Source organism: Dasypus novemcinctus, chromosome 28, assembly GCF_030445035.2.
Source record: "Dasypus novemcinctus isolate mDasNov1 chromosome 28, mDasNov1.1.hap2, whole genome shotgun sequence".
NCBI lineage: Eukaryota > Metazoa > Chordata > Mammalia > Cingulata > Dasypodidae > Dasypus > Dasypus novemcinctus.
Genome location: NC_080700.1, coordinates 27,929,282 through 27,947,660, shown reverse-complemented (window position 1 = coordinate 27,947,660; position 18,379 = coordinate 27,929,282). Strand labels below are relative to the sequence as shown.

Sequence of the window (18,379 nt, the reverse complement as noted above, 5' to 3'; positions counted from 1 at the left end):
TTACCCATAGTCTAAGGAGTTATAAAAAATCTTATCTCACGGTACAAAGTCTAAGTGTTCTATTCACTACAAAAGGCATGTGCTCATCTTTTCTTTCAGCCTTTAGCAGCAGCATCCCATTTGCTGGGAACTCTTAATTATCACATTCCTTAGGTTGCAAGCGTAGCCATGGAGACAGCACTAGCATGGAGACAGCACGTCTCTCCTTGTGAGGCCACTGTGCCTCAGTTTCCAACAGTACGGTATCATTATTAAGTAATACACTGTATGGTGGGGACTTAGTAAGGGGTCCGTGGTTTACACCATGGAACAAAAAAGGTTAAGGACCCCTGCCCTAAACCACCATCCTCTCGATTCTGAAACCACCCCCCAGGCTGAAACTCCTGGCTCTCCATTTAAAAGGTGACGGCCACAGGCCCCACTATGCTCTGCTTCCGGAATTGTCTCAGAACTGCTCTCTTTTTCTTTTTATTATTTTATTTTTAAAGAAGCTTTGGATGACATACATGTTACATAAAAAATATAGGGGATTCCCATATACCTTACCCCCCCACACACACACATCCTTTCCCCCATTAATAACGTCCTTCATTAGTGTGGTACGTTTGTTACAATTGAAGAACACATATTGAAGCACTGCCACTAACCATGGTCTATAGTTTACATTAGGGCACACACTTTGCACCCCACGATTTTATAGGTTTTGACAAAACATATAATGGCCTGTTTCCATCATTGCAATGTCATGCAAGACAATTAAAATGTCCCAAAATGCCCCATGTTACACCTGTTCTTCCCTCTCCCTCCCCTCAGAACCTCTGGCGGCCACTGCCTTTACATCAGTGTTACAGGTTCTTCCATTGTTAGAATAATCATAAGTCTCCTTTAGTCCATAGTTGCCTTATGTTTGTTCATTCCTTAACCGTGAGGATTTGGGGGTGGTGATGCCCACTCTGCTTCCAATTGAGAGGGGGCCTAGATCCCGTGGGTAGCTGGATGGACCTGTCAGACCTTCATTCAAAGCGTCTCAGACACTCTCCCTTCTTGCTTCTTTCTGATCACACTTAGTGCATCTACCACCCACAGTACTGTCCACCTCACTTACCAAGCACGACTCCAAATGCCTTTTTATTGTGTCTGTAAATTGAATCATCCCGAAAGAACGGAGAGTTGCCCTGATTAAAAGCACGTTAAAACAATGAACATGGTGTTTGGAAGCCTCGTTGCTCCGTTCTGGAGCCGTGAGGAGTGGCGGTTTTCAGTGCGTCCCATCAAGGGGCGCTGCGCAGGGCCTCGGAGGCGGCGAGCTGATGTTCCGGGCCGAACAGGTGCATCTGGATGCTCCAGTCTTGTGGCGTCCAGAGGGTGGTTCCCAAAGGAAGCGCCGCGGCACCCTGGACTGTTGGAGAAAGGACCCCAGAGGTTTTCCAGGCCAGCAATGGCAAAGTGCCCCCACGGAGCTGAACTTCTTAGAGGACGCCAGGTGGGGAGGCGGGGAGTCAAACCTCAGGGCTCTGGACCCTTCTACACTGCTGTTATGGGGGTGGGGGTAGTTAAAGAGGTGGCGATCCTGTGAGATTTCGGAAGAAAAAAATTCCATAGCAAGCAAAAAAAAAAGTTGAAAAACACTGCCCTATTCCAATGACTTCATTTTCTAAATAAGAGCACAACCCTATACCATCACAGCCCAAGTTATACCTCTTTTATCATTTCAGAAATGTAGGGATTCTTCTGTAAGGTGAAAGTTGAAATGATACGCGATAAAAATATCTTCCATATCCCAAAAAGCAGATTTCTGTCATTCCTTGGTGTTTTCTCACGGGATTTGTAGTTCAGTGCTCTCTTGCTTTCCTTGCAGAAGCTGTACCGGAAAGAGATCAGGCCTCCCTTTAAGCCAGCAGTGGGCAGGCCAGAAGACACCTTCCACTTCGATTCTGAGTTCACATCAAGAACACCTACAGGTCTGTGTGAGCATCGAGTAGGAAAAGAATCCGTGATTATTTCCAATGTCGCATTTTCCATTTAACCCTTGAGGAATGAATATCTAGGAATCAGAGACTCACATGTACCCAGAATTTCTTTTATTAGGAAATGACTGCCGGTTCTCTTTGGTTTTCTTATTGTCTCCCCCAATAATAAAGTTGGAAGTGGTAGAACCAACCTTCAATGAAGCACCTGGTGATATCCAATTTAGAAATCATCAAGATGTTCTATAGATTTCCTTCCCTCCTGCTACCTCTGTTTTGACTTTCTGTTCTTTTTACCACGTCTTTCAGAGGGAGGTACACAGGTAAGAATGAGAAAAGAGATTAAAAACCATAAAACACTCCCATTTAATTAGAGAGGGAATTGTGTCAGTCAGTTGAAGAGTGAAGCTACCAGTTAAGTCTATGGCGTTTTGAATGATAGATCATGCAGCTAACAAAAGCGTGTTTGAAAAGTTTCATCAGGATAGCAGACAGACACGTAAATTTAACTTACACTGTGTATCTAAAGTGATTCTTACAGTCTATCAAATTCAATCAGAACTGGTCAACTCCCTTCAAAAAAGATACTGCTTCTGTGATACTAATGAACCAATGTTACTTTTTTATATTTGATAATGTTACTGTGGCTGAGTTGAAAAATGAAGAAGCTCCTTATGGATATATATATATATGGAGCAAGTTCAGCTAGCTGATGGTTAGTGGGGCTGCGTAACAGATACATGGGGAAACATCGTGCTTTTCTCACCACTTTTGAGCCTATTTGAAATTATCTACAATGAAAGTCTTTTTTTTAAGATACAAAGTAAGTAGATGACCGAATACAGACTATCAAGTGGATGAAGTTGGGACAAAGAATCTGGGTTTTTTTCCCTATAGGTTTAGACTGATTGCTCCCTTGTCCCCTATGCCACAGAGTTGCCTCTTGCCATGGGTGTGTGCCAAGGGTGACTGTAGATGAACAGGGGACTTTTTGTGAGCCTGGGACAGTTCTTGCCCCAAGCGGCATTTGTCCTAAGAACAGAAACGAAGCTGATCCTAGCATTAGCATCATGAACTAGGAATGAATGATTCAGGCTGTTAACTAACATCTTTTGCATCCTTCTTCAGTCCCCAGATTGAAAAAACTGTGTATCACTGACAAAAGGAACCTAATCCATAGAATCTGGTTACTTTCTTAGCTTCAGAGGTTGGGAAGAAAGGGGCAGGATTTGAGGGTTCTGGGATGGCTTGGTCACCCGGTCACCAGGGCAAGTCATTTTGTTTCTCCCTTTTACCTGAATGTAAAAGGAACACAGCAGGGAAGCAAATGTGGCTCAAGCAGTTGGGTACCTGCCTGCCACATGGGAGGTCCCACAGTCAGGTCCTGGTGCCTCCTGGAGAAGACGAGCAAGACAGCGACCTGGTGCAGTGAGCTGGCACAACAAGCTGCCTCAACAAGGAGACATGATGAGAGACACAACAAGCAGGGAGCAAAGGTGGCTCAAGTGATTGGGAGCCTCCTTCCCACATGGGAGGTCCCAGGTTCAGTTCCTGGTGCCTCCTAAAAAGAAGACGAACAGAGAGCAAGGGCAAACCAAAAGAGGGGGAGAAATAAATTAAATCTTAAAAAAAAGCACAAAAACACTTGGTTCTGACTCTATGTTTTCCTTAGGCCAATATTAAAATAAATTTTCAATTGAGCACTGATTTTGCATGTGCATACAAACTGCAAGGTACTTAAATGAAATGTGCAGTGTTTCCTCGTGAGTCCCCGTCATTTGGAATTATGTGTGTAAAAGACTGAAAGGCCATCTTTTTGCTGCCTGGTAAGAAAATGCAAAAACAGTCAACTCTTAATTATTCACACACATGGATAGTCTATCACCCATGAAAAATTTCAGCTCCAGCCTGGCCCGCCATGGTCACCAGCAAGCTTTTTTGAGGTACCTCATAGGGCTTTTGTGTAATTAGAGGATTCAATTTTATTTTAACATTGACCTAAGGAAAACATAATTAGACATAATACATGTAGCAGATTGATATTATTGATGAATTCCAAAAAGAAATATTGGATTATGTTTGTAAACTGATCTTTTCCTCTGGGCATATGAGATTATATCGGATTCATAGGTTTACTTGATTAAGTAATTATGTAAACCTCTTGTGCCAGTAGGGCATTGAGTCCCCACCCCTTGGTGGGTGGGGACTCACAGATAAAAGGCATGGCAAAGGACAGAGTTAGGGGTTTTTGATGCTGGAGTTTTGATGCTGGAGTTTGATGCTGAAGTCTTAAGCTGGAGCCCTGGGGAAAGAGACAGAGCCATTCACCTGATAGCCTACAGCTTACCTTGTGGAGAAAACAGAGGAGCTGAGCCCAGAGAGAAGCAAGACCCTGGAAGGGAGGAACCCAGGAAGCCTGAACCTTTGCAGACATCAGCAGCCATCTTGCACCAACACGGGACAATAGCCTTTGGTGAGGGAAGTAACGTGCTTTATGGCCTGGTATCTGTAAGCACCTACCCCAGATAAACACCCTTTATAAAAACCAACCAATGTTTGATATTTTGCATCAGCACCCCTTTGGCTGACTAATAGAACACATTCCAATGTTATCCAGAATTGGCTTTGTTAACCCTTATTATTGCAAATTCTCCAATCAATTTCACTTAAAGTTTATCTTTTATCCCACACAGTTTGCCTTTGATCTAGGTAGTAATTGCTGTGCTAAGGACACAAACCATTCTGATTTTCAGGAGGGGAGAATTTTCCAGGCACCTGATTTGGGCGCCTAACCATTAAAAGCAGCAGTAGCAATGTAAGTTTGGAACCAAGAAATCCTTTTTGTTGGACTTCTGTATGTACCATGGGATTTTCTTCTAGGAGGCATGGAGTTGGTTTTTCTTTAATTGTTTAAATTGTTTCTTAATTGCTAAAACAGGCTGTATTCCCTGACCACACATCAGCTGCCCGTTGGAGCACGCCAACTAGTGATAAATGCCAATCTAAGGTTTAGAAAGCCATCGTATATATACTCACAAGGCAGAAAATACTTGCATGATCACGAAGATTGATTCTCCTTGGTTTTGAGTTTCCTTAGAACTTCTGATACTCTGTTCTTTAAGAACTGTGCTGAAAACAGCATCCCTGAGATGATTATGAGGAAGTTAGCTTTCTGCTTATGCCACTGGTCATTCGGTTGCAACTGAGCTAGACCAGATTTTAGCTCTTTAACCTTCTCTCTCTAGAGAACTTTAACAGATTGTTCTTATCCTTTCAGGCATCCCACCCTATCTGTGTGCGGAAAGGCCAAAGTCCCCAGGCACAGCAAAGCATTGCCCTGTGCCTCACGCCTACTGATTAGTTGAAAGGAATTGCTTATGTGATGCATAAAGTCTCCATTCACCAGGGAACAGGCTTGTAGAACCCCCGCCCCCACTCTTGCACGTACCACTCCCCTGTGTGTTATAAATGCGACTCCCCATCTATGCACAGACCTTACCAACTAATTCCCCACAAAAGGCTCAAATTCATAAACCCAAAAACCTATGGGAGGACGTCAAAGCAGGTGTGAAGATTGCTTAAACGAGGAGATGATCCATTCGAGTTTCTTTCCTCCAGGGGTGACTTTTTTTTTAACGCTTCCCAATATATTTTTCAAAATCATCATAATCCTATTCCAAGCTGGTAAAGATTATACACACACATGCGTGCAGGACCATTTGGTCATCAGACCAGTTTTATTTATGAGAATATGTGCAAAAGTTCCATGTGAAGAAGCAGTAGAATGAATCCAATAGCATATGAAAAGAATAATATGTCATTACTAAATATGGCTTATCTCATTTAGATGAGGATAATTGAATATAATGAAACCTATTCTTTTTTTTTTTATTTTTCTGGTAGCCATTCATATATTCTTCAAGAATAAACTTTAGATTTCCATTGAACACACTTGGCAAACTTGGATAAATACCACTTGGCCATGGTGGATAATTCTTTTAGTATTGTGTTGGATTTTATTGGCTAGAGATTGTTGAGGGTTTTTCTTTTCTTTATTTTCTTTTAAATGTTACATTCAAAAAATATGAGGTCCCCATATAGCCCCCACACCCCACACCCCACTCCTCCCACATCATCACCTCTTCCATCATGGTGGCACATCCACTGCACCTGGTGAATACACTTTGAAGCACCGCTGCACCACATGGACAGTGGTCTACATTGTATCTACACTCTCCCCCAGTCCCCCCAGGGGGCCACGGCAGGACACACGATGTCCAGCATCGAAGTGAAGCTCGCCGTCGCTTGGGAGCTTCTCAGGCGAAGGCAGATCTCAGAGCCCTGGCAGTGAAAAGAAGGAGCACAGAAGCAAACCAAAGACAGGGGAAGCCCAAGCAGGCGGAACGGCGTCCGTGCAAGCCGGGAGAGCCGAGCCGCTCTGCAGAGAACCCACTGGCTGGGCCTGGTGCATAACTTTCCAACTCCAAAAACTACCCAGCTGCACCTTCCGTCCCAGGCTAACGCTTTGGAAGTTTATTCCCAAACACAGTCACCTGATATGGTTAGTTCAGTGGTCCCCCCAACACCTTCGTGGGTCAGGATGGCCAAACGTGGGACAGACGTGACTACGAAGGCTCCTTAGCAGGAGAATCTGCCAAGGGCTGAGGCTTGACTTGGGCCCCCTTGCTGGTCCCAGTTGCACAGATGACCGGGGGGGTGCACCGGGCCTCCCCCTGTCGCGGTGGGTCTTCTTTGTGATCTGGTCTCTCACCCTGGGAAAGCCCATCCCACGATACCTGGTCCCGACCGCGTCTGCCACCAGCCGGCCACTGGCCCGAGGCTGCTGCATGCCCGGGCGGTTCGTGCTTCGGCTACTCCTCTTTAGGAGGCGCCGCCGTCCCTCGGTGACCCATTGTCCCCAAAATAAAATACTGCGGGATAAAACCCCCGTTCTCTCCAGCTGCCTGTCGCACCCCACATCACACACCCCTGCTCCACTCTCAAGTGGGAAAACGACAGCTTAGGTGTCATTTCAATTTCAAAAGGAAAGTACAGGAACAATGTAAAGAGGTGAGTAGGCAGTGGCCCACCTCTGCCTCCAGGGTATATAATTCTAGAATTTTGAATGATATTCTGTGTCCTATCTATTTTTAAATTTTAATGTATTTATCAGAAAAATGAATATACATATTATATACCATTATAGATTCATATATTCTATTATAGCATATGTTACTATTGTTCAAATAGTGTTATATACTATTTATTATTTTAATATAAAATGTATCATTAAAAGTTTTTTTTTCTTACAATGTATACATTCACTCACTATTGTTCTCTAGCGTTCCATTTTTTTCACTTGACAAGATATTGGGCCCCTCCTGCTATGTCAGTTCAAGCAGCTGTCCCTCATTCTGGTCACCATAGTCTTACATAGCATTATGCGCTTAGCATTACAGGAACCCTGCTATAGACGTACCATTATTTATTTTTTTAGGTGGTACCGGGGATTGAACCCAGGACCTTGTACTTGGGAAGCAGGTGCTCAAACCACTGAGCTACACCTGCTACCTGGATGTACTGTTAATTGAACTAACCGTTTCCCTGGTGATGGATGTTCAGGTTGTCACCATTATAAATATTGCTTCAGCAAATGTTTTCTGCAACTATTTCTACACATTTTTTCAAGTAATTCTGTAGGATAAACTCCTAGATCTGGAATCCTTCTTCAAAGGACGCATGCATTTTTAATTTTGAAAGTTACTGCCAAACTGGCCCTCCAAAAGGTTATGCCAATTTATACCCCCACCTCCAATTATAAGGTTGTCCATTGCCAAATCTAGATGTCATTGATTGCTTTATCTCATCCGACTCATTAGAAAGATTGTATAGTAGTAGAAAAATATGAACACTACCTACCCCTATTTTTTTGGTGAATCACATATTCACATCTTTTTCCCATTTCCCTTTAAAGCATTTGCTCTAATCCCATTGTTCTCTTAAGAGCTCTTTTTATGAGAGTCTAATATCTTGTCTGTTATCTACAATGAGAACACTTTCTCCCTGTCAGTCATTGTTTTTAGTTTGCCGAAGGGCTGATGCAAAGTACCAGAAATGGGTTGGCTTTTATAAAGGGGATTTAGCTGGGGTAAAAGCTTACAGTTATAAGGCCCTAAAGAGTCCAAACCAAGGCACCATCAGAGGTGCTTTCTCACCAAACTCAGCTGCCACATATTGAAGCAAGATGGCCACCAGTATCTGATGAGGACTGAGCTCACCTAAAGGCAACCAGGCAAGGATTTATCTCTTTCCAGGCCTCTATCAGTTTTGGCTGCTCCAATTGCTTCCCAAGATTTGAGCTCAGCTGAGGGCTACCAGGCACATAGCAGGGCTCATCTCCTCTTGAGCTGCGCTGTGAGCCCAGCCTCTTTGAACCTCTCTGGGGCTTGTTTTCCTGCAGTCCTCTTTCTTACATTGCAAATATGCTGGTTCCCTTTTCCTCTGTCTTTCTCTGTGTTTCTGGGTTTATATCAGACCCAGCAAGGGGACAGCAACCCCACCTAAGTCACAGTTCACTGGCATAGTCCAATCAAAAGCCCTAAAGCAATCTCATCAAGTGATCTAATCAAAGCCATTCAACTGAATTTAATGCACTCAAAGGGTATCACACCCAGAGGAATAGATTAGTTTAAAAACATGATCTTTCTCCCTTTTGGGATTCATAAAATAATCTCAAACTGTCACAGTCATTATTGTTTTTGTTTTGCTTAATGATAAGCTTGAAATGGGATCAGCCTCACAGCAGTCAATCTTTTTTAACTAATCTTGCAAAGCTTAGAAAGATCATAATCAAAGGAAATGCCCCCTGGTGCACTTTGCCTCTATATTGGACAGGAACCAGCTTCCCCCAAATGTTCTTTGAAGGGCAGAGGCAGCGCCAAGTGTCCGGTTCTACCACACAGAGCTACACAGGCAATGGGGGAAGAAGATGAGGCAACAAGAAATATCCATTCTCCCTAACTGCTTCCCCTCTGAAATTGCAAACGTAGCTGCTAAGAATATGGCATCCGAGATCACTGGTCCATGAGCAGACAGTTCCACCTGAGGTTACTGGCAGCTTTTTGTCTCAGTGTGGAGTGGGTAGGCATGAAGAGTTGTGGTTTAGAATAGTTAGTAAATCAGAAGGCAGTCAACTAAAAGATATCATTAACAACTAGCCCAGCATTTCTGTTCTAGGGCATTTTGCCGTTTAAAAATCCAACCAGGGAAATGGACTTTGGCCCAGTGGTTAGGGCGTCCGTCTACCACATGGGAGGTCCACGGTTCAAACCCCGGGCCTCCTTGACCCGTGTGGAGCTGGCCATGCGCAGTGCTGATGCGCGCAAGGAGTGCCGTGCCATGCAAGGGTGTCCCCGGTGTGCGGTATCCCCCACGCGCAAGGAGTGCGCCCGTGAGGAAAGCCGCCCAGCGTGAAAAGAAAGAGCAGCCTGCCCAGGAATGGCGCCGCCCACACTTCCCGTGCCGCTGACGACAACAGAAGCGGACAAAGAAACAAGACGCAGCAAATAGACACCAAGAACAGACAACCAGGGGAGGGGGGGAATTAAATAAATAAATAAATCTTTAAAAAAAAAAAAATCCAACCATTGGCACCAACCCAAAATAAAGCATGGTTTCGTGTGGCTAGCCTTCTTATTATCTGCTCTACCTCCTCCAGCATGCACGCATGCGTACAGAAATATTTCAGCCCACAGTGATCCAGATCTTCCTGGAAGCTTTAATTCTAGCATTTCTCTACAGATTCTCCAAGCGTTCCCTTTAACGCTATCGTCATTTCTCTACAGATTCTCCCGGCGTCCCCCCCAGCGCCAACGCCCACCATCTTTTCCGAGGATTCAGTTTCGTGGCATCGAGCCTGGTCCAAGAAGCATCACAGCAAGAGCCACACAAAGCCTCGGTTCACCCCATCGTGCAGGTAATTCCTGCGAGCCGCCCATTCCACTCGTCTTTCGTGGGTCCTGGCTAACGCGCCCTCGGCTCAGGCCTTGCACTGATGTCTTCGTGGAGACATGGCCATCCTGGGGCCCAGGGAGGCTGAAAGTGGGTTGATTTCCAGCTGCTAACTCTTCTCTGCCCCAGCATTTCTAGTTTTCATTTGAGTGTTTGCCACAGCGATTCCCTCCCCCCCACCAAAGTCCCATTATATCCAACTTGAGGTGGCTGGGGTGGGGGGTGGGGAGTCCTGAAAAGACTGCTATTTTGGGGTGTCCATGGCTGCAGTCCACCTTGGGGATCAGACTTGGGCATCTCTGCTGTGTGGGGTCAAGCACATACCAAAGACAGCGGTTTGATCTGAGGGGACCATTTCTCTACCGTGAAATGTTCTCTTTGGGAGGTCAAGAAGTGATGGCATTTTTTTATGATTAATTGCCCACCTTTTAAATGTCCCCCAAATTTCAAGAGCTCTTTGCAAAGAAATTATGACTAAATTTCATTTAAGAACTAAGTCAGGATAAATAGGATTTCCATGGATTTTTCCCTCCCTATAGCTTGTAGGGAAGCAATGGCAGGTGTAAGATGGACACTGGGTGTGGCTATGTATAAAAGGGTCCCAGGGAAGCAGACTTTGGCCCAGTGGTTAGGGCATCCACCTACCACATGGGAGGTCCACGGTTCAAGCCCCGGGCCTCCTTGACCCGTGTGCAGCTGGCCCATACGCAGTGCTGATGCGCGCAAGGAGTGCCCTGCCACGCAGGGGTGTCTCCCGCATAGGGGAGCCCCATGCGCAAGGAGTGCGCCCCGTAAGGAGAGCCACCCAGCGCGAAAGAAAGTGCAGCCTGCCCAGGAATGGCGCCGCACACAAGGAGAGCTGACACAAGATGACGCAACAAAGAGAGACACAGATTCCCGTGCTGCTGACAACAACAGAAGTGGACAAAGAAGAACACACAGCAAATAGACACAGAGAGTAGACAATGGGGGGGAGGGGGGAGGAATAAATAAATAAATCTTTTTAAAAACAAGGGTCGCAACAGGCTGTAACGTGGAGATCTTGCACTCACGTTTCCAATGAGATGTGTATGTCCAGATACTAACTCTGACCACAAGCCTCCAAGCCATACACCCTCTATCTTTCAAGTGTTCGTAACTTTTCACATCCAGAGACTCACTCCCTCAGGTCTTTGGAAAACCACGGCTGGTCAGTGCTTTCCATAGTATCATCCGAAATTTAAAACACAAGGATCCTGACCTAAGGAGTGAGTGCAGTTGAGCGTTAGCTCTAGAACCATTACTACATGGCTCTGTGACTGTGGGCAGATAAATTCCCCACCTCCCGGGCCTCGGTTTCCTCCTGTGAAGACCTGGGTCCTTCTGGATGAGTCGCCCGTACCCTTGTGCAGAGCTCTCTCCTCTTGGTCTTTCTCTGCAGCAGCTACACGGAAACAACATCCACTTTACCGACGGCTATGAGATCAAGGAGGACATCGGCGTGGGCTCCTACTCGGTGTGCAAGCGGTGCGTGCATAAAGCCACGGACGCAGAGTACGCTGTGAAGGTAAGGCCACGCGGGGCCTGGCAAGCCGTGACACGGCCGAGCAAAACGCAGGCACAACCTCTACCTAACAGTGCGGGGACGCGGGCAGGTGCCTCTGGCCCCAAGCTCAGGGCCATTATCAACATCCAGAAAGCATCGCCGTCCCATTCCCCATTCTCCAAACTCTAATAAGCTGTAGCTCGGTTTGTTGTGATATTGGGTCACCATCAAAATGTTTTGCAGGTCTCAAACATTTTCAGTTATACCCATACATCTAGATGCTGGCTCCCCTTAGCAGCTTTATATGTAATACATACTTAGAATAAAGGCCTTGGACACTCAGTATTTTGAGAAAATGGACTTGAGGGACAGAAAATACATTGAGTGAAGGAATAAAGGAAGGAAATCCCAGCCACCAAAAAGCAAATCAAAGAAATAAAGAAAGAAGGAATACGGGTAATGTTGTATATATAAGACATATTTTTCCTTGAAACTGAACAAATGTCACAAGTTGCTGATATCAGGGGGAAAATAAACATTTTGCTAAGTGAAAGAAACCAGACACAAAGTACAATGTATTCTATGATTCCATTTGTATAAAAGGTAAATATAAATCAACTTATAAAGATGGAACTAGATTGGGGGTTACGTAGGGCTGGGGAAGGACTGAGGGATTGAGAGGTGACTGCTAAGGGGTGTAGAGTTTTTCTTTTTGGAGTCATGAAATTGTTCTAACATTTTTTATGGTGGGGAATGCACAATACTGTAATTACACTAAAAGCCATTGATTGTATGCTTTGGGTGGAATGTCTGGTATGTGAATACATCTCAATAAAATTGCTTGAAGATAAAAAGAAGAGAAAGAAAGAAAAAGCAGTATGAACTGGACTTGTGTGCAGAAACTTAAGCAGAGAGCTAGCGGGTTTACTCCCAGCCCTCAAGAAAAGTAGGAGAGAGTAACCGTGATCTTATCTTGGCCATCACTCCATTTTACCTTTCGCTTCCTTAACTGTTGCTAGATTAAATAGTTGACCTGGTCATCCAAAATGCCAGTTTCTAGAGTTTGTTCGTTGATAAATGCGAGCCTGCTAAAATCAGAATCAAAGTTATTGCCAAATGCACACACGTTCTTCATTCCATCTGCAAAAGCACAAGAGATGCTCTAAATTCCATCACTTTCCCATGAAGCTTAAAGACGCAGGTTTGTGAGGAGCAGGGTCCATCCGTGTCTGTGCCTCCATCATCACCAGGACCTCCAGTTCTGACTTTTTTTTTTTTTAAGATTTATTTTATTTATTTCCCTCCCCTTCCCCCCACCCCCACCAGTTGTCTGCTCTCTGTGTCCATTCACTGTGTGCTCTTCTGTGACTGCTTCTATCCTTATCAGCAGCACTGGGAATCTGTGTTTCTTTTTGTTGCATCATCTTGCTGTGTCCGCTGTCCGTGTGTGCTGCGCCATTCCTGGGCAGGCTGCACTTTCTTTCGCGCTGGGCGGCTCTCCTTACGGGGCGCGCTTCTTGTGCATGGGGCTCCCCTACGCAGGGGACACCCCTGCGTGGCAGGGCACTCCTTGTGCGCATCAGCACTGCACGTGGGCCAGCTCCACACGGGTCAAGGAGGCCTGGGGTTTGAACCGTGGACCTCCCATGTGGTAGGCGGACGCCCTATCAGGTGAGCCATGTCCACTTCCCTCTGGCTTATTCATAGTCAACATTTCCATAGCACAGAGCAGGGCACCAAGTGCTTCTCAAAGCACTGGAGGGAAGACAAGCCTGCCCAGCAAAGTAATTGTGGGAAGGGGGTAATTTCCACAGTGATTTTTCTTAGCGCTAAAAAAATTGTTCGGCACAGATGTCTTCACAAGGGTAACTCCTCCGAAATAGCATGTGAAGGTTCCCTGGGGACACCCACCCTGCGTTTCTCACGCCATGGAAACACTCGCCCCTGTCCAAAAAGACACAAGCCTGAGAGACTCAGTCCCCTGGATTGAATTTGGGTCGGGGGTTTATGGCTTTTTGATAAATGGACCCTGTTTTCTAAAGGAAGAAGGTTTCAAGGCGGAGGGAATGCTCTGTGGGTTCTGTTGGGTTTTACAGGTTCAGCCCGCCCGGTGTCTTGAATACGTTAAGAGGGAGATGAAGGAGGGAAATGGATCATGGTTTAAGATTCCAAAATGCCCAACCGTGGGGCTGAGGGCAGGAATACCAGATCGGATTGGAAATCGGCAACCCCGCGGCATGAGACGTGGGTGTGCACAGGGCTCTGCCCAGTGGATTTCTAGGATTTGGGTCATCAGGGAGTGTTCTTTTTCCTCTTCTTCCACCTCATATCTGGGAGAGTTTAAAGGCAAACTTGAGGGAAGCAGATGTGGCTCAGGTGGCTGGATTCCCGCCTATCACAGAGAAGGTCGCTGGTTCGGATCCCGGTGCCTCCTAAAGAACACAGCAAGCTGGCTTGAGAGGCAGCATGGCAAGCTGACACAAGAAACATAAGAAGAAAAGGCATAACGAGAGACACAACAAAGCAGAGGTTCCCAGTGCCTGTGAAAGAAGACAGCGAGCCGACATGACATGCAGGCTTGGTAAGCTGACACAACAAGATGATGCAACAAGAGTCACAAGGAGGAAAAACATAATGAAAGACCCAATAAAGCAGGGAGCAGAGGTCGCTCAAGTGATTAGGCACCTCCCTCCCACATCAGAGGTCCCTGGTTCGACTCCCGGTGCCTCCTAAAGAAACAAGGAAGGCAAAAGACACAGCAAGTGCAAACAACGAGGGGGTGGGGAGAAATAAATATAAAATAAATCTTTTTTAAAACTAAATAAATAAAGGCAAGCTTGGGTGGGCATTGTATTAACTTTGGATTGAACCCAGGACCCCATACGTGGGAAGCAGGCACTCAACCACCGAGCTACCCCAGCTCCTTCTGCATTGACTTCTAACACCAAGTACAATGTAATTCTGACTGTACCCAGAGTCAGCCCAGCCTTCACAGCTGTCCCTTCAGACACCAGCTGCACGTTTGGGGTTTCCCAGCCACCCACATTCTAACCCAATGGCTGCCCGTTCCAGGGTTCTCCCCATACCCGCAGGTTCCGGGTTTTGCTAGAGTGACTCACAGAGTGGAAAGTGCTCTACTTAGAGTTAGCGTTTCATTACAGCAAAAGAAACGGCGCGCAACAGAAGCAGGTGCACAGGGGGAGGTCTGGGAGGGCCTCAGAAGCAAAGCTTCTGTGTTGTTTCCACTGGCGTCTCGCCAGCAGACGTGACTGACGGAATCAGTGCCCACGTGGTGGAACTCCGTGCCCGGCCCTCACTCTCCTCCCCAAGGTCGGGGCATGGCTCCCAACCCCCTTTCACATGCTTGGTCTTTCTGGCATGGTGAGCCCCCGCATCGGGAGCTAACTGGGCGACCGTCCCCACCCTGAGCCATCTCCTTGGCATAAACCATCAGGTGCGGTCTGGAGCCCATTATAACACAAGACTCTACCACAGGAAATTCCAAGGAGGTGGAGGTCCCGGCCCGCCAAGAGCCAGGACAGAGGGTAGACCTCTTTCTTGTGTTGTAAAATTTGAGAGAGGTTTAATTATTTGCGTATAGAGAGGCCAGGACTCGGGAATGATTTTGAGAAGGAAAAATGGTTTATTGACGGCCGGCCAGACTCCGGAGCTTTCTGTTGCAAACCTGAGCCCTGAACAAGATTTCTGAGTCCCTTTTATACAGAGAGGAAAGGCCAAATGGTCCTTTTGTTTCAGTTCTCACTAGGCTTGAATTAGCATCTATCTTCCACATCCTAGGTAAGCTTTTAGCATGGACTTCGTACATTCTAGATAAGCTTTTAGCACATTTGGTTTGCATTTCCCCTGAATATTTAAAGTTGATAGACTTTGCATTGTTAAACTATTTCCTGGGACTGGAGTCATTGCCATGGTAACCAAGGGCCAGACTGCAGCCTCTTACCTTTCCACACCCACAAGTCAGGACAGACAGCTTAGGTTAAGGTTATCTCTGAAAAGACAAAGAGCCTCCCACCCATAGCCCACATCACTTGGAGGGCAAATTCCTTCTTATCCATATCCAGATGCTACTCCCTGTTTTCCTGTACAGAGCAGAGGATGGGTATTCCTGCTTCAGAGACCAGAACTTCATTTCTACTTGTCAATTGCATCTTTTTTAAATTAAATATTTTTTCTTTAATCAGATTGTCAAATACCATAAATGTTTATCAAGCACTGGTTGTTGACAAAGTGCAAACATCCTCATAGACTACGTTTAGGGGCACAGTTGGTACAACTCTGTGGATAGCATGTTGGCAAGAACTTACATCATCCACATTTTAAATAAATGCTCCATCGGTCCGTTGCATCTTGCATACGCTCCGTAAGCATACGTGCACCGCCTAGAATTGTTCTTGGCTTCAGTCGTTTCTTGCAGAATTTCTTAATATAGTTGATCGGGCGATCCACAGCAATCCTAGAAACAAACCCTGCTTGCCAAGGGGGCGCAAAGAAGCATGTCTGTTGTTCAGCCAGCTCAGCCGCCGAGCGGCCCTTCTAGAAAACAGCCTGCCACTGTGAGGCCCATCAGCGGGCATTTTGTGCCTCTGAGAAGAAGCGGCCATTGACAGGGGACAATGGTGCGTTTCACGGCCATGCCAGCTCTGATCGAAAGACGCCATCTGAAGTCAGCTTTGTTGGGCCGCGGGGAACTCAGGCCCCACACATCTGGTGGAGAGCCCACCCTGAGGATGGAGACTGCAGAAGCATTTCAGCTCCAACTCTCGCGGACTTCCAAGAGCAGTCGGGCCCTGTCGCTGCGGTTGAGGGTGGGCGAGAGAGCTGGCCCTTCTGTTTCTTTTCCACCAGCCCTGAAGTTCCCCGGACAGACTGAGCAGGTGGACATGACAGGGATCTCCCTCGCCCTTTCAGCGATGACAGTGGGTCGTAATTTATTGTCTGTGAGGTGCTGAAATTAGCCAAGCCCAGGAAGGAGGGTGACAACCCGGAGACGAGGGACTTTTGAGTGACAATGGCAGCCACCACCCGACACGCTCCCCACGACCCAGAGCGGTTTCAGAAGCACACGGAAGCTGCTACTGGAAGAGCGACCCTCAGTTCTCGTCCATCTAAGGACAGACGCAGTTGCTTGGATTTCCTTCAGGGATAAAAGCACTGGCTGGAGTTCCGTGGCCACCAGCTCATGATATAGCATGGGCCCCTTTGCTACCGAGACAGCCTCAGCATCCTACCCATCACTATTGGGTTGTTTTTAGCATTTTCAAGGTTAAAGTAGAATTGAAATCTTGGGGTTTTCTTTCTTTCTGTTGGCTTTTTTCCACGTCAGCTGACTTGAGCACTAGGGCTCCCATTTGTTGATGGAAGAACAAAGAGAGAGCTCAGTTAAGTGCGTGTTCAAATGTCACACAGATCTAAGAATGGGACACGGAATTATTCGGTATGCAGGTTGGATCTCAACAAATAAAACACTCACCGAGAGCCGGTTGCTAGAACGTAGCGCCACCGCTTGAGCAGCGTGCAAAGGCACACTTTGCCTGGCTCCTGGGTGGAAAAGGGCATCTGTTTCGTTCTGAGAAATAATCCAATTCATAGCCAGACTGGACGCTCTCTTCCAACTCCAGGGGCGATTCCAAAACTTTCCCACCGAGTATTGAGTGAGAGGAAAGACTGTGACCATCTTGAGTCAACAGTAAGGACCACAGCCCGAATACTCTAGTTTTCCCTAGAAAACCCAGTCAAGGCAGCTCTGCCCCCCAGGAGTTACTGGCTTTTGGCCAAGCTTGGAGATGCTTTGGTCCCCACAACAGGCTGGGAGGGGTGCTGCTGCCACCTAGTGGACAGAGGCAGGAGATGCTGCTAAGCGCCCCACAGTGCCCGGGTCAGCCGCTCACCCCAGGTGCCCAGGCTGAGACACCTGGCTTGGAGCTTCCTTCTCCAGGGTGTGGCTCATGTAGATAAATTCCAGGCATTGATACCTGGGAAAGAAGGGGACAGTTTTCCATCTTTGCAAATTTCCTGGTTGTTCTTTCTATAGCAGACTGATAAACTGGCCGAGAGCTTGGTGCTCCCCAAGATGTAGCCAGGGCCAGGAGGTGGACTCGCTGGCCCAGAGCAATCCCTCGTAACCAAAGAAGAGCTCAAAATGTGGGTCCTTCCCTCAGAGAAGATCAGGTGGTCAGCGCGTATATGGAATCAGAGGAGCTCTCAGTATTTCTTGAAATTCCATTATAGCCTGGCTTAAGTTTATTTCCATGTCTTAGAGGAAAGCAATATTGTGACTCAGATTGTGCCATCATCACATTAGCTGCCTTCACAGTTACAGTTAACAAACTTACCCAAGTATATTTTCAGCCAGAAACATTACTCAGGAAAGTGGATTTGGCTCAATGGATAGAGCATCCGTCTACCACATGGGAGGTCCAGGGTTCAAACCCAGGGCCTCCTTGACCCGTGTGGAGCTGGCCCACGCACAGTGCTGTTGCACACAGGGAGTGCCGTGCCACGCAGGGGTGTCCCCCGCATAGGGGAGCCCCACGCGCAAGGAGTGCGCCCCATAAGGAGAGCCGCCCCGTGCAAAAAAAAAGTGCAGCCTGCCCAGGAGTGGCGCCGCACACATAGAGAGCTGACACAGCAAAATGACACAACAAAGAGAGACACAGATTCTCGGTGCCGCAGACAACAATACAAGCAGACACAGAAAAACACACAGTGAATGGACACAGAGAGCAGACAACTGAGGAGGGGGTGGGAAGGGAAAGAAATAAATAAAAAATAAATCTTTAAAAAAACACTATTGGCTTTGTACTTTTTTCTGGCTGCATTTTTATACCATGATCCTAAAATTAGCAAGACCAACTCT

General features: G+C 46.7%; 1 protein-coding gene across 11 annotated transcripts in view; it reads left to right on the top strand.

Moving 5' to 3' along the window:
* RPS6KA2 (ribosomal protein S6 kinase A2) overlaps positions 1-18,379 on the top strand; it is a 507,583-nt gene that overhangs the window by 446,386 nt on the left and 42,818 nt on the right. For all 11 annotated transcript variants that reach the window (XM_071212530.1, XM_058289676.2, XM_071212529.1 and 8 more), the window contains 3 exons: positions 1,859-1,961; positions 9,812-9,942; positions 11,398-11,523. In XM_071212530.1, the coding sequence (XP_071068631.1) occupies positions 1,859-1,961; positions 9,812-9,942; positions 11,398-11,523 (360 nt within the window). The remainder of the gene's footprint in view (positions 1-1,858; positions 1,962-9,811; positions 9,943-11,397; positions 11,524-18,379) is intronic.